The sequence below is a fragment of the Lycium ferocissimum genome, chromosome 12, assembly GCF_029784015.1.
Source record: "Lycium ferocissimum isolate CSIRO_LF1 chromosome 12, AGI_CSIRO_Lferr_CH_V1, whole genome shotgun sequence".
Taxonomy (NCBI): domain Eukaryota; kingdom Viridiplantae; phylum Streptophyta; class Magnoliopsida; order Solanales; family Solanaceae; genus Lycium; species Lycium ferocissimum.
Genome location: NC_081353.1, coordinates 37,515,373 through 37,529,272, shown reverse-complemented (window position 1 = coordinate 37,529,272; position 13,900 = coordinate 37,515,373). Strand labels below are relative to the sequence as shown.

The window sequence follows — 13,900 nt, the reverse complement described above, 5'->3', positions numbered from 1 at the left end:
CAAACAAAGTGTTTAAAAATCCTTTTTTTAAAAGAAAATTCAGTTTTTAATCCATGGTTTTTTTTTTTTTTTAAATGGTTTAAAAAAAATCAAATTTTCAAATTAAAAAAAGATTTGTTTTAAAACTCATTTTTTTTAATGAAAATTCAATTTTTTATTTTTATTTAAAAAAAATTGAAAAAATTAAAAAAAGGTAGAGAGTGGGCGTCAGGCACTTTTTTGGGGGTAATTGGGAAAACGAAAAGGTTAGCCAGGTATTAAAAAAAATGGAGTAAGAAAAAAGTGAAAATAGATATATAGGGTTCTAGTTTGGCAGCGTTTGCCCTAATAATAAACCTCCCTCCAATCAATCTTTTTACTCTCTCACCGCCGTCTCTCTCTCTTTCTCTCTCAGGTATATCATCTCTTATGTATATTATATAGTCGCATATATTCTAGTTGAAATTGATCTTCCAGGTCGTCTCTTTAGTTGTATTCCTATTTCGTCTTTGTTTGGTGTTGTGGGTTTGCTGAAAAAACATTGGGGTGGATCTGCCACATGCTATGCTGTTTCAATCCCCTTTTTACGACTGCTTTTTCTGCAATTATTATTGATATGTTGCAACTACTTACCAATTTGACATTGATTTTTTTTTTTTTTGAGCCCTTAGATTTAGTCCTGGAGTTATTGTGAGAGATCTATTGCTGTGTTGGAGTTATTTCAGTAAAAAAATAAAAATGGAAGCATCAAAAAACTATCTTTATGATTAAGGACCAAAACAAATCTTTCTTTTCTAAATTACAGCACAGTAGTATTCATACTTTATGGGGATTTGAACAACGGGATGACACCCAGACTTTATGACCATTTCTTCTTCCTATTTTGCTTCTTTATTTGTATTTCCAAAACTCCATTTCTATGCTTTATTCAACTTTACTTTTTCAATAGAATAGTGCCTGCGGTGGTCTTCTTTATAGTAAAATTGGCCCTTTTATTACTTTTCCTCGTTTTTAGTTGAAAAATGCATTATGGGGTTGGGATGATACGACTACCATAGTCCCTTGCAACTATGACTGCTGAGATGTCAGCAAATTATCAAGTATTCATATTGGCTGATCGTTTCTTCACATTATCGATTATTCAGTCAATGGTGTGGTGTGTCAGTCCGACTACTTGTGGTCTGCTATATGATTCCTCTATATTCATTCTGTTCTATCCGGGCCAATCACATTCCAATACTGAATTACCTTCCCTAAACGCAAATGCTTTATCTGTGGATTTTTTTGTGATAGATGATGAATGGCTATACCATTTTATTTTTGATATACTGGTATTATATCGTGTGTTGTTCTTTTAGTTTGTGCTTTTCCAACTTAATTATATTTGGAACCCATAATTAGGAAGAAAATGCTTCGTCTCCCTCTTGTTCTTGTTCAAGTAGAGCGATACTGGCTATTCATATGCCTATGGTAACATGTTATAATGAAAGGTTGGGGCATACATGCTTCTCAGGAACAAAGCTTCTTTTCCCTGATTATGAAAAAAAAAAAAAAATCAAACTGAGTATGTTTTGATTGCTATTATTTTTGTCTGTATATTAGTCTTCTCATTCTATGAACTTATGATAGATCTCGACGAAGTTGGTGCAAATGAGGGGAAGAAGTTACAGCCCATCACCCCCAAGAGGTTATGGAAGGAGAGGAAGGAGCCCAAGCCCCAGGGGGGGTCGCTATGGTGGTGGTGGTGGTGGTCGTAGCAGAGATGATCCAACTACTCTATTAGTGCGCAATCTTCGCCATGACTGTCGGTATGCATTTTGTCAACATTTTATTCTCGGATCATACGAGGCTCATTTTCTTTTAGCTTAACCCATTAAGCTGTTTTTCCTTTGTGGACAAGTGATTGATTACATATTTGTAGTGGATACAATGTGCACTAAATTAGAAAACATGCATAGGATAATTGTTTTGAGGCCACAATGTGGGGCCGAAATAAGATTGAAGAATGTTAATCGTATGAAATCTATCCTCTCTTTGGAGCCATCTGTAGAAGCTACTTACCTTCTTCTTGTCTTTCTGAGTAGGAGCTAACATCGGTCGTAATACACAGTTATAATTCCTATGACTAATTCAGTTACATTATGTTAGGTTTAGGTGTTCCATGAATTTATGCATGTAGCTTGGCGTGTCATTTACTTTGCTGCTTGTGTGCAGGCCAGAAGACCTCAAAAAGCCATTTGGGCAAATTGGTCCTGTCAAAGATATTTACTTGCCGAGAGACTATTACACTCGGTGAGCTTGTTTTGCATTGTAGTTATCTACACAATTCTCCTGCCTCCTTAAAAGAAGACAAAGAAAGGAAGGAAGAGAGAATGAACAATTGAGGGAGTTATTACTTTCATACATATCATATCTTAGATACTTTGTCCTATACAGTCCAATATATGCCCTATCATCTTCCGGAGCTAGATATTTTATATTTTAGTTTTTGATAGTCAGTTCATTACATCAATTTTTTTAATTTTTATTTTCAAGTTTGACAGAAATCTTTGCTGGTGTTTGCCTACTTTTTATTTTATATTGGGTTCTGTTGTTTACTCTTTGTTATGTCATGTTGGGTAACACTTTATTAAAATTGTTGAGATGTAGCAGTGATACTAAAGAGTTTTGGAGCTTTCAATCAAGTAGTAAGAGTTCTGTTGACACTTTCAAGTAGTAAGAGAGCTCTTGACAATCAATCGAGTAGTAAGAGTTCAAGGTGATGTTAATGGTAGTGAAGATTGGAAGGAATATGGATATCAATAGAATGTGAAGATTTCAAGATTTCACGTCTTGAAGAATTTCAAGTCATCTTTAAACTGATACACGCAAGGTCAGCAGCCATGTGCTTGCTTCTGTGCTTATCAAGACGTTCCGATTTATGGGGATTATTTAGTTTTGTTGTTTTCGGGCTGTTTGGAAATATTGGAAGTCTTTAGGCAAGTCTCTTCTTACTGCACACTTTTTTCTCTTAGAAGCTAATTTGATTTTGGCTCCAAATATATTGGTTTTAATTCTAATTGTTGGGGTAAGTTTACCCATCAGAGTTGCCTTACAATTCTGAAGCTTAAATTTGCTCGCTGTCGTATTCTATCTAGGATATTCAAACAGCCCTCGAGTTCTATAGATTGGATTAACACCCACTTGCTGAAGCATACTGTAATTTGACGTTGTCTTAACACAGTTTCTTGTGTTCCCTCTACTCTTGCTTGTCCTTTCTCTTTTACTTCACAGTGAACCACGTGGCTTTGGATTTATCCAATATCTGGATCCTGCTGATGCAGCAGAAGCTAAGTATCAGATGGATGGTCAGGTTTTCCAAGGTCGGCAACTTACGGTAGTTTTTGCTGAGGAGAACAGGAAAAAGCCCCAAGAAATGAGAGCTAGGGAGCGTGGAAGGTATCTTTGTAATATTTTTCTCATTCGTGAATTCTCCGTTTATCTGTGTCTGCTTGAACAGTAGTTTCATGTGGTTTAGTACCAAAGTTTGGTTTGTGAATTATCATCTCAAAGGATGAATTTGTTTGTGTTTTGGATGTTTTCTTTTAGCCAGTCGTTTCTGTTGCTCTTTCAAATTCTTGGACAATAGAGTTGTAAAGTCTCTGTTACATTTTACTGTATTCTTCTCGCTATTAAGTCCTTGTTTTTGCAAATCATGAATTGTAACGAAGATTGATGTTAAGTTTTCCAAATGGCTGGTTTGATAGTCATGAATGTATGTTTTTGTTCTATTTTAGTGCCTATAAGGATTGTCATATTTGTTCTTTCTTGATATGTTAACACTATAATGTTTCATCTTGTAGTGGTAGGGGTAGCCGCAATTATGATCGAAGAGGTACTCCCCCTAGGTACCATAACTCTCCTCGGTATTCACGATCTCCACCTCCCCGCGGCCGTGATTACTACTCTCCACCTAAGAGAAGGCAATACTCAAGGTATGCTAAGTCTTCTGATACTTATTAGACACAAATGTGATATAATTGAAATTTTGTGGGGATTGATGGAAAATGGATGCTTTAAGATCATTCTGAATGACAGCGACTAGGTCTTAATCACTTAATGCATCACTTAGGAATTTCAATCTCAAAAAAATCAGTTGAAGCATCTCTTAGGAATCAAAATTCTGGTTTGTGTGTCATGATAGACATCCCAATTAATTTGCCTGAAGAATATGTTGGCCTCTCGTTTCTTCATACGTTGTGATTTCTTTTGGTTTTATCTTTACTCAACTTTATGCATGTTTGACTCAAGGATGTCAATCTGATAGCGCGATAGATCAAGGTGAGAAGAAATTAAAAGCTTCTGTATTTCCCTGGTCTGCTACAGCTATCATGAACTCAAGCATTAATACCCCTTCCAGTTCAATTTGTCAAAGTGTGAGGGAATAGCCTTTGGATCTTGAGAATGAGAATGTTGGGAACATTGTCTTGGGTAAATAAAACCTGCTTTATTGATTTCTTGGGTGGGATCTGCACTCAATTCCTTTTCAAAAAGTTTTCAGAACTCGTCTTTCCTTCCCCCCCCGCCTCATTTTCTATACTTGGTTCGAGTGATTGGGCAGATTCTTTGCTTAATCCTATCCATGGCAGAGAAACTTGCTGAAACTAAAAGCTGTAGTTGCAACTTCTAAACATGTGGCATTTCACATGAGTACTTGGAGTCCCTTGGTTTAGTAATTTGGTCCAAATGTAGTTGCTCCCTCTTTACGCCCTGGTGGTGAACTAACTCTGATTCGCAATATATCTCCTTCTGTTGCAGGTCTGTTTCGCCTGAAGAGAAAAGATACAGCCGCGAGAGATCATATTCTCCTCGTGGGGGTCAGGGGAGGTCATACTCGCAATCCCCTCCAAGGGAGCAATCTCCACCCAATGGGTCAAGAAGCCACAGTCAAAGTCCAGTCAGGGAGCATTCTCCACCATATAATGGGTCAAGGAGTCCAGTTGGGGCAAGATCTCCGGTGAGAGCACGTTCTCCAGTTAGGAGTCACAGCAGGAGGCGGAGCCCTAGCCATAGCAGGAGCCCTGATGCTGTTCATTATTCCAGGAATCCTGACCGCGACGTGTCCCCGAGGCATTGAACTCTTCTTTTGGGCATGGATGGTGTAGTTTGAAGAACATGATGTGATTTTCTGTTCGTTAATTAGTTTTCTCATGGGATTCAGCAATTGCCAGTAGTGACGATCCATATGGATCGTTTTCTCAACTTGCTTCTTTTGCTTGTTTGTACTTTATTAGTACTCATGGATTGGATAACATTGTGGAGTTGCTCTTTCTTCATTGTGTGGCAGTTGACTAATGTTCGTTAGACGGGTTATTGTGAGACTGCGTGTATTGCTGTTGGTGCCTCTCTTCACTTCGATCATGCGCTTACAATCTGTGTTTGGTTTGACCAAATATTTCACCCCTAATTTATTCTTGGTTAACTCGTTTTTTCAGATTAGTTTAATGATTTCCGATATACATCTATTTATTTGATTTGTTTTCTTTTTTTGAGCTTTGTGGATAATATTATTTTGAAAGCTCACATTATGGATATATTAAAGGGGTCAAATTCATCAACACCCTTTAAACTTGCTAGTAGATTTCATGTAGGCACCAAGTATGGCCTCTTTCAATTGCGTAATTAAACACTTGATAATGTGTTCCTAAATTGTATTTTACGAAAATAAGTTAATTACTCCTATATTTATGCACATCAGTATCAATTGAAATATGCATGACGTTTTATGTGTATAATATCAATTGAGTTTTATGTATACACATCAGCATATTAGCTACATGGCTTATTGAAATTTATTATGTTTTACGGCTTATTGAGTTTTATGTGTACTCATTAGTATCAATTGAAATATGCATGACGTTTTATGGATTATTGAGTTTTATTGATTTATGCATGACGTTTTATGGATTATTGAGTTTTATTGATTTATGTAATGGATGCTTAAAAACAGATATAATTTTTTTTTTTTTGAGTGCAGTGTTGAATAAAAACACTCTATTAGATGTTTAGGTGCTCAATTGGAATATATGAAGATTTGATGATCTAAACTAACCCCCGATTTAGCATAGCCACGTTTCTCCATTTAAAATCACATGCTCCAACTAACTTTTACGTACACTTACCTACCCCCTTTTTATATCTAGGTGCCAAATCCTCTACCTATTAACAGTAAAAACAAAAATATTAAGGTTGACCCGAAGTTACACTAATAATAAAACTTAAAGCACAGGCAGCACCTATATTTGGAAACTATTGCAAATTACAAGTCATAAAATGAAATGGAATAAATATTATCACTAATATATGGATAATATAAACAAGGGAAAATAATTTTTTGGACTAATAGCACCATGAAAATAAGTGCTTTGCCATGTAACTGATTTATTGGAATAAATATAGGATGTTTTCCATAGTGACATCTGAAAGTGTCGAATGAAATGGCGTTAAACAAAAAGAGTAAAATATTTTGCCTGTAAAGTAGATACAATTTGAGAAAGTCAGGTGAAAGAACATTTAAAGTGAGAGGGGTAAAGACATATGACAGTTGCGTAGCTATCTGCATATTTGTCCATTGCTTTCTAGTGAGAGATGGGAAAGAAGAGCATAAGTGAAGTTGGTTTGGATGATTTAGTAAGAGCAGGATTAGGAGAGGAGGAAGCAAAATGGTTGATGGGAGAGGTGAAAGCAGCAATAGCTAAAGTGGGTTTGGATGGAAAGGATGTATGGCGTGAGATCACTGCAGCTCGGAAATTGCTGAAACCAACACACCCACATGGCCTGCATCAGCTGCTTTACTACTCTGTTTACCATAACTATGATAATGGACCTCCTCTCTATTGGTTCCCTTCTCTGTAATCTCTCTCTCTCTATCATGTATATATATGTTTTCCTTTATGGGTTTTCACGGAATGCTAAAGCAGACCATCTTTTCATTCAAAATTGGATCTTTTTCATGATCTAGGATTATTGAGTTCGTGGTAGCTAATTTCTTGGACTAAGAGCTATTAATTGTTCTCTTTCTGTTGTTTTCATTTTGACAAAATATAGAGTGATGCCTGCATGTGAGATTTTTAGTTCAAAACGGAGCTGAATGTATGTTGAAGATCCGTATACCCAATTCTAACTAGTTTGGAATTGAGACTAGTTGTTAATTAACTAGTTTGGAATTGAGACTAGTTGTTATTCTACCTGCATGTTGAATGTTGTGAAGATGACATAGGTTTACTCTCCCTCGTTCTCTCTTTATATATGTTTTCCTCTATGGGTTTTCATGGGATGCTAGAGCAGACGATCTTTTCATTAAAAAAATTTGATCTTTTTGATGGTCTATGATTGTTGAGTTTGTGGTAGCTAATTTCTTGGACTAAGAGCTGTAAATTGTTCTCTTTCTGTTGTCGTCATTTTGATTTCATTGGCAAAATTTATAGTGATGCCTGCATGTGAGTTATTTAGTTGAAACGACTCAAAAATGGAGCTGAATATATGTTTTGAGGATACATATATCCAATTCCAACTAGTTTGGAATTGAGACTAGTTGTTGTCATTGTACCTGCATGTAGAATATTGTGAAGATGACATAGTCAAATTGACTCTCGAGAAGCAAAAGTGCCACATAAATTGGGAGGGATGGAGTATATTTTACACATAATTTTAGCAATGGCACACTTGAGTATATTTTACACATAATTTTAGCAATGGTACACTTTTTGTTTCTGAAAACTTTTACATTGCTGCTTGAAAGTGTTTACAGTTAGGAAAACTTAGTTTTTAGAGTTGCGTATTAGTTAAATCTCACCTGAACCTTCTTGCCCTTGATCAGCTAATTAACTGCTCTCTCAATGCAGGAAAGAATCTCGACGCACAAATTTGGGCCGCATAATGGAAACTCATTGTCCGAAGCTTTTAGGAACATCATACAAGGATCCGATCTCAAGTTTTAAAGAATTTCAGAGGTTTTGTGTTCAGCATCCTGAGGCATGTTCTTGTTTCAGTATTGACCTTGAATTTCTGGTTGCTGAGTGTGATTCCACATTCTATTCTTATTCCACATTCTATTCTTACTTGGAGCTTATAATTTGGATTTTTTTTTTTCAGATTTACTGGTCAATTGTATTAAAGGAACTTCCAATTCACTTTTTGGAAACCCCTAGATGCATACTGGATACATCTGACAAATCAAAACGTGGAGGAAACTGGCTTCCTGGTTCAGTTCTGAATATAGCCGAGAGTTGTGTGCGTTCGAGCGATTACTGTAACAGGCAGGATGATAGTGTGGCCATTGTATGGAGGGCAGAAGGGAATGATGATAAAGAAGTTAATTGCATGACATTGAAACAGCTGAGAGAACAAGTAATGTAGGCTCCCACTCCGCATTTAATATCTGTTGATTCTGTTCATATTTGGTTGAATGAAGTTCGTGTTCTCTAACTGATCCTGGTGAAAGTAAAGCCATTTGCTGATTAAATTGTTGTTGTGGTTCATCTCACTATACTGTTGTCTTGCAAATGATCATGAGTTGTCTTTTCGTATACGTAACTTGCCTTTAAACCCCCCTTCATGCTCCCTTCTTGTCATAATCACTCTTTTCATAATTGAGGAGACATTACTCATCGCCTCTTCCACAGGATGGTGGCAAATGCACTGGATAACATGTTCTCAAAGGGAGATGCGATTGCCATTGACATGCCAATGACTGCCACAGCAGTTGTTATATACTTGGCCATTGTTCTTGCTGGATTTGTTGTAGTATCAATTGCTGATAGCTTTGCTGCACAGGAAATTGCAGTCCGTTTACGAGTGTCTAATGCTAAGGCTGTATTTACACAGGTAATTTGGTTTTCTAGTGAACATATACGGGGACACATTTCCCGAATATTTTCTGCATTGCAGTGTTAATAATATGAATCCACCAAGAGATGGTTTTGGTCTACCTATAAAACAACCAGTCCTAGATATCTTCAACTAGATTGGCCTTTTCCATATATTTGTTTTTTTCCTCTGGGCTGCAATCTCTAAAATTCTTCCTTAACTAGTTTTCAAGGACATGATATTTATCTTTATCTCTATATCATGTCAGGTCAGTAATCCCCTAAATGTTTGTTAATGGCTTACATCCCCGGTGTGATTATTCCCTTTTAGGTAATGATCAATCAGACAATATTACGGGATTTGAAGTTTTGCAGGACATACGAATAAGAAATAGCTGCCTTCCAATTTATGTCATAGAAAGAGACATTCAAATTTAGAGGACCTTATTTTGATTGGATATTCACCTTTATTGTCTATTAGTCTGTATAGCTGATGACGTTAATCTTAATATCAGCAGAGCTACATTTAAATTGTGTATGATTATTTCTAACATCAAAGCTTTATGCAAATTTAGGATTCCATAGTGCGAGGAGGCCGAAGATTCCCCTTGTATAGGTAAGTGACTAATGTTATCTTCCTCCCAACCAAAAATTACACGTTCTTCACCACGCAAGAAAAGAACAAAAAGGAAAAAAGAAGACAAAAACACCAAGATACTGTCAGTCAAAAGTTCCAACGAAAAAGTAAATTTAAATAAGGAGAAAAATAAAAAGAAGGATTGATGTATCATTTCCCCTTAGCGAAAGAAATATATTTCCTCTTGAACTATGGCAGAGACATAATTTTTTCATGAACATAGTGAATACATGGTTCATGCTCTCTAACTCTTGCAGTCGAGTTAAAGAAGCTGCTCCACTTAAAGCTATTGTAATTCCTGCAATTGGGGAGGATTTACAAGTTCAATTAAGGAACCAGGATCTATCATGGAAGGATTTTCTGGCCAGTGTCAGTCATCTTCCCAGGTAATCTAATGACTTTTTTTCTCCAACAACATTTATGGTGAATATGTTCCCCAATTGATAAATTCTGGTACTAGTCTGTATGACCCTGACAATAGTTTAAAATCAGTGAATCTATCATGGCAATATATAGCACTTTTAGTGGCAATCCAGGATTATGCTCAATTTGGTCTTTTATTCCCAATCTCATCCATTCTCCAAGGATTTATAAAGAATTGCTGTGACTATCGAATTATTTTCTCTTGCTGTAAAAATTTAAGCTTTGATAATATTTTCTTCTTTGGCAGGCCAAATTATTATTTTCCAGTTTATCTATCCATAGACTCTGTTACCAACATACTATTTTCATCAGGAACCACCGGTAAATTATCCTTGCTGAGACTACATAATGTATTTTTGGCTGTGGCATCTTGTGCAACTTGTTGATTCTGTTGTTCTTTTTGCCTTCGTCAGGAGATCCAAAAGCAATACCTTGGACTCACCTGTCTCCCATCCGATGTGCTTCTGATTCATGGACTCATCTTGATATTCAAGCTGGAGATGTTTTTTGCTATCCCACAAACTTGGGATGGGTGATGGGACCCGTTCTAATCTACTCCTGCTTTCTAGCTGGTGCAACTCTAGCTCTGTATCACGGATCTCCTCTAGACCATGGTTTTGGGAAATTTGTGCAGGTGATCTCCTATGTGTGTAGAGAAATTTTTATCTTCATGTTCATTTTAGGTGTCTAAGAGACCTATACAAAAATCTTTATCTTTTGCAGCCAAACTTGCATTTCTAAATTTTATTTATTCTCTCTACCCTCCATGTGTTAGTAGAATGCAGGAGTTACTGTCTTGGGGACTGTTCCTGGCTTAGTGAAGACTTGGAAAAGTACTGGGTGTATGGAAGGCCTTGATTGGACAAAGATAAGGTACTCCTTGAGTTCAAGTACTGAAGATAAGACCAATTTGTTAGTGGGAAAATCTAACATGAAAGCATCTGCAGGACGTTTGCTAGTACTGGAGAAGCCTCTAATGTTGATGATGACCTTTGGCTTTCTTCAAGGGTGTACTATAAACCCATTATTGAATGCTGTGGAGGCACAGAGCTAGCGTCATGTTACATTATGGGAAATCTTCTTCAACCACAAGCTTTTGGAGCATTTAGCTCTGCAACAATGTCCACAGGTTTTGTCATCTTAGATGAAGATGGGCGCCCTTATGTAAGAGAGCTTTCTACAGCATTTTAAATATCTTCAGTTTATTGAGAACTCATGTGTTTTTTGAATCATTTGTCATTTTAATTCCTGGATGTTCTATTCATAAATGAGAAAAAAAGATTCATGTGAAATGTTAAAGCATAGATTTTGGCTTTAATAAAAGTTGATATTTAACCTGTTTCCAGCCAGATGATCAAGCTTGTGTTGGTGAAGTTGGCTTGTTTCCTACCTCTATGGGAGCTAGTGATAGATTGCTGAATGCTGATCATGAGAAAGTGTACTTCAAGGGAATGCCAATATACAAAGATATGGTAAGCACATGTCGTAGAAAAGTAGTGTTCTTTGTTGGGTTTTCCCTACAACTCTTAGCATTTTACTATTGAACTATGTGAAATTGAATTTTGGATTACCTGGAGACTGCCTCAATCTTTACTTCCTAGCTTCGGATATGGAATTTAAGCTAATAAGGTTCCTTTCTAGAGAGTGAAACTGTTTGATCAACTAGTTCTGACTGCTGACTCTCAAATTGATAAATTCCTTGTCCAAAAACTAATCCCCCACCCCCCCAAAAAAAAAAAAAAAAAAAAAAAAGAAGAAGAAGAAGAAGAAGAAAAAATAATGTCTTTGTGCTATGCTTTTTGCTTCTTCTTCTGCTGATTTTGGACGACCAAGTTCTTCGGCTAGATAATAGGGTATGATCATTGACTGTAGATTCCGGATGATAGACTCAAAACTCAAGCCTTTTTTTTGGGGATACTGCTGAGTAGCTATTAAGTAACTGGATTGCTGCCATTGCTTCTATAATTAATGCTGCGGTTTTATTTCCAGCAACTAAGGAGACATGGTGATATCCTAAAGCGAACTGTTGGAGGTTATATTGTTGTTCACGGCAGAGCCGATGACACCATGAATCTTGGAGGTATAAAGGTACTATTATCAGTCCACCACTATCAATCCAAGTTTTCTAGTCTGTGTGCTTATATTCTACTGATATTCCTTTCCACTCGTAGATATTCAAGCTAGTGGCGAGATAATATAAAGTTCATATAATTTCATATGCACTTGAAGATCAGAGCACAACACAAATTTCTATCTCCGTCCATGTGTTTGAATTTATTAGATAGCTGAAACATTTATGGTGTGCGCTTATTGATTCTGGCATCAATACTCAAATCGAATCTTTTTTCTCTCTGCAGACAAGTTCAATAGAAATTGAGCGTGTATGTGATCGGGCTGATGAGAGTGTCCTGGAAACTGCTGCAGTCAGTGCTGCCCCGCCAAATGGTGGCCCAGAACAGCTAGTTATATTTGTGGTTCTCAAGGAGGGGATAATTATTTCATCAGACACACTGAAGAAAAGATTCTCGAGAGCCATTCAAAGCAATCTTAATCCTTTATTCAAGGTTTGTACCTCTTCAAGGTTTAAGCACATAAGGTTACATTCAATTAGAGATTATAAACAATTTGTCAGTTAGGAAAGAAAGATATACAAACAATCACTTCTTGTCTAAGTAAACAGACCTCAAAAATTTATAAGATAATATATACAGTATGGAGATATAAGCACTTTCCTTTTTTATCGTTATTAGGTGAGCTCCGTGAAGATAGTTCCAATGTTCCCTCGAACAGCTTCAAATAAGTTGTTGAGGAGAGTTCTTAGGGACCAGTGGAAGCAAGATCTTCAGATACAAAGTAAACTTTAGCTAAAACCTCAAGTCTTGGTATGTCATCTGTAATATGCTTATATACATATATGCAAAAAAGGATCAGGGCAAGCAAGAAGATACGATGTTGTCATTATTTTGTCCCATGTAATATAATACTACTATGCTAGTGACATATTATCCCACTGTGTTTTTTTCCCCTTTCGTTTTCGAACTTCTTTGATATGCTTTTACTTGAGCTGAGGGTCTATCGGAAACAACCTCTCTACCTCTCAAGGTAGGGGTAAGGTCTGTGTACACTCTACCCTCCCCAGATCCCACTTGTGGGATTACACTAGGTATGTTGTTGTTGCAGCTAGTGTCGTATCATGTTAGCCATCACTCGATCATTCCTGCTTAACAAATCAAGGATTCTTCAGTCACTGTGTGGTTCTTCAGAGGTTTACTATTGGTTACCTCATGTCGTGGGGCTTTTTTTTTTTTTTTTGGTTCATAATTATGTATCTGTATGCTTACTTTAACTCCAATATTTGCTAGCAGTCTCTTAATCTTGCCAGGAATGATATGCCAGCAGAAATTGTAAAGAACTTCTAGGTTAGAGAATCTAAATTATTAAAATTATAGACAACTTCTCACAGGAAGGAGTTAATCAGGTTTAAAAGGAAGCTAGTTGATACTTGATAGAGCACCTTGAGAAGATAGAATGTAATATTTAATGACTGCGCCAAAGAGTAATATAACAAACTCTAATACTTCACTACTTTAATAAATTAATTATTACCAGAGAAACTTTGTAGGAAAGACCTCCACACCATAAAATATGAAGACAATCCTAACTTGTAAACGTCAAAATCAAGCATTAGGTCTCCTTTCCTCCTTTCAGATCAGCATCTTCCACCTTCAACTCTTGTGCACTGTTGATACCCAGCAACTCGCGGAATTTATTCAAAACAGAAAACATGCTATCATCACTGCTCGATTTCTTGTCATCATCAATCTTTTGCATCTTAATTTACTGCATATGAAGGCTGAAGGCAGAAGAAGGATGATTAATCTATGACCAAAGTACGGAAAAAGTGTGATAATTTAAAAAAAAAAAAAAAAAGACAACCAAAAAATGACACCAAAATAATGCGTTATTGGACTTAACGGTTAAGTCCAATAATGCAGTATTTTACTGCGTTAAAGTT

General features: G+C 36.5%; 2 protein-coding genes across 3 annotated transcripts; both read left to right on the top strand.

Moving 5' to 3' along the window:
• The first annotated feature begins 1,629 nt into the window (after window positions 1-1,629).
• Window positions 1,630-5,353, top strand: LOC132038916 (serine/arginine-rich SC35-like splicing factor SCL30A). The gene is made up of 5 exons (XM_059429408.1): window positions 1,630-1,787; window positions 2,194-2,271; window positions 3,253-3,417; window positions 3,822-3,953; window positions 4,777-5,353. The coding sequence occupies exons 1-5, from the start codon at window positions 1,630-1,632 to the stop codon at window positions 5,093-5,095; spliced, it is 852 nt and encodes a 283-aa protein (XP_059285391.1). The 3' UTR covers window positions 5,096-5,353.
• A 902-nt stretch (window positions 5,354-6,255) lies between these two features.
• On the top strand, window positions 6,256-12,907 carry LOC132039928 (probable CoA ligase CCL12). Of its 2 annotated transcripts, XM_059430486.1 has the most exons (14): window positions 6,256-6,869; window positions 7,863-7,992; window positions 8,113-8,372; window positions 8,643-8,844; window positions 9,401-9,441; window positions 9,720-9,848; window positions 10,133-10,206; window positions 10,299-10,519; window positions 10,664-10,758; window positions 10,833-11,049; window positions 11,232-11,357; window positions 11,875-11,973; window positions 12,243-12,449; window positions 12,636-12,907. In XM_059430486.1, the coding sequence occupies exons 1-14, from the start codon at window positions 6,607-6,609 to the stop codon at window positions 12,747-12,749; spliced, it is 2,178 nt and encodes a 725-aa protein (XP_059286469.1). In that variant the 5' UTR covers window positions 6,256-6,606; the 3' UTR covers window positions 12,750-12,907. The 2 variants fall into 2 exon arrangements, with proteins under 2 accessions (XP_059286469.1, XP_059286471.1); XM_059430488.1 differs by lacking the exons at window positions 6,256-6,869; window positions 7,863-7,992 and having other exon boundaries at window positions 8,229-8,367.
• The last annotated feature ends 993 nt before the right edge of the window (window positions 12,908-13,900 follow it).

Excerpts from the sequence above, each read along its gene's own strand:
- LOC132038916 (XM_059429408.1), top strand. The coding sequence starts at position 1,630 with ATGAGGGGAAGAAGTTACAGCCCATCACCCCCAAGAGGTTATGGAAGG. Across the intron at positions 2,272-3,252 it reads CCGAGAGACTATTACACTCG|TGAACCACGTGGCTTTGGAT; the intron begins GTGAGCTTGTTT and ends TTTACTTCACAG. Across the intron at positions 3,418-3,821 it reads AGAGCTAGGGAGCGTGGAAG|TGGTAGGGGTAGCCGCAATT; the intron begins GTATCTTTGTAA and ends TTCATCTTGTAG.
- LOC132039928 (XM_059430486.1), top strand. The coding sequence starts at position 6,607 with ATGGGAAAGAAGAGCATAAGTGAAGTTGGTTTGGATGATTTAGTAAGA. Across the intron at positions 9,442-9,719 it reads CGAAGATTCCCCTTGTATAG|TCGAGTTAAAGAAGCTGCTC; the intron begins GTAAGTGACTAA and ends TAACTCTTGCAG. Across the intron at positions 11,974-12,242 it reads TGAATCTTGGAGGTATAAAG|ACAAGTTCAATAGAAATTGA; the intron begins GTACTATTATCA and ends TTCTCTCTGCAG.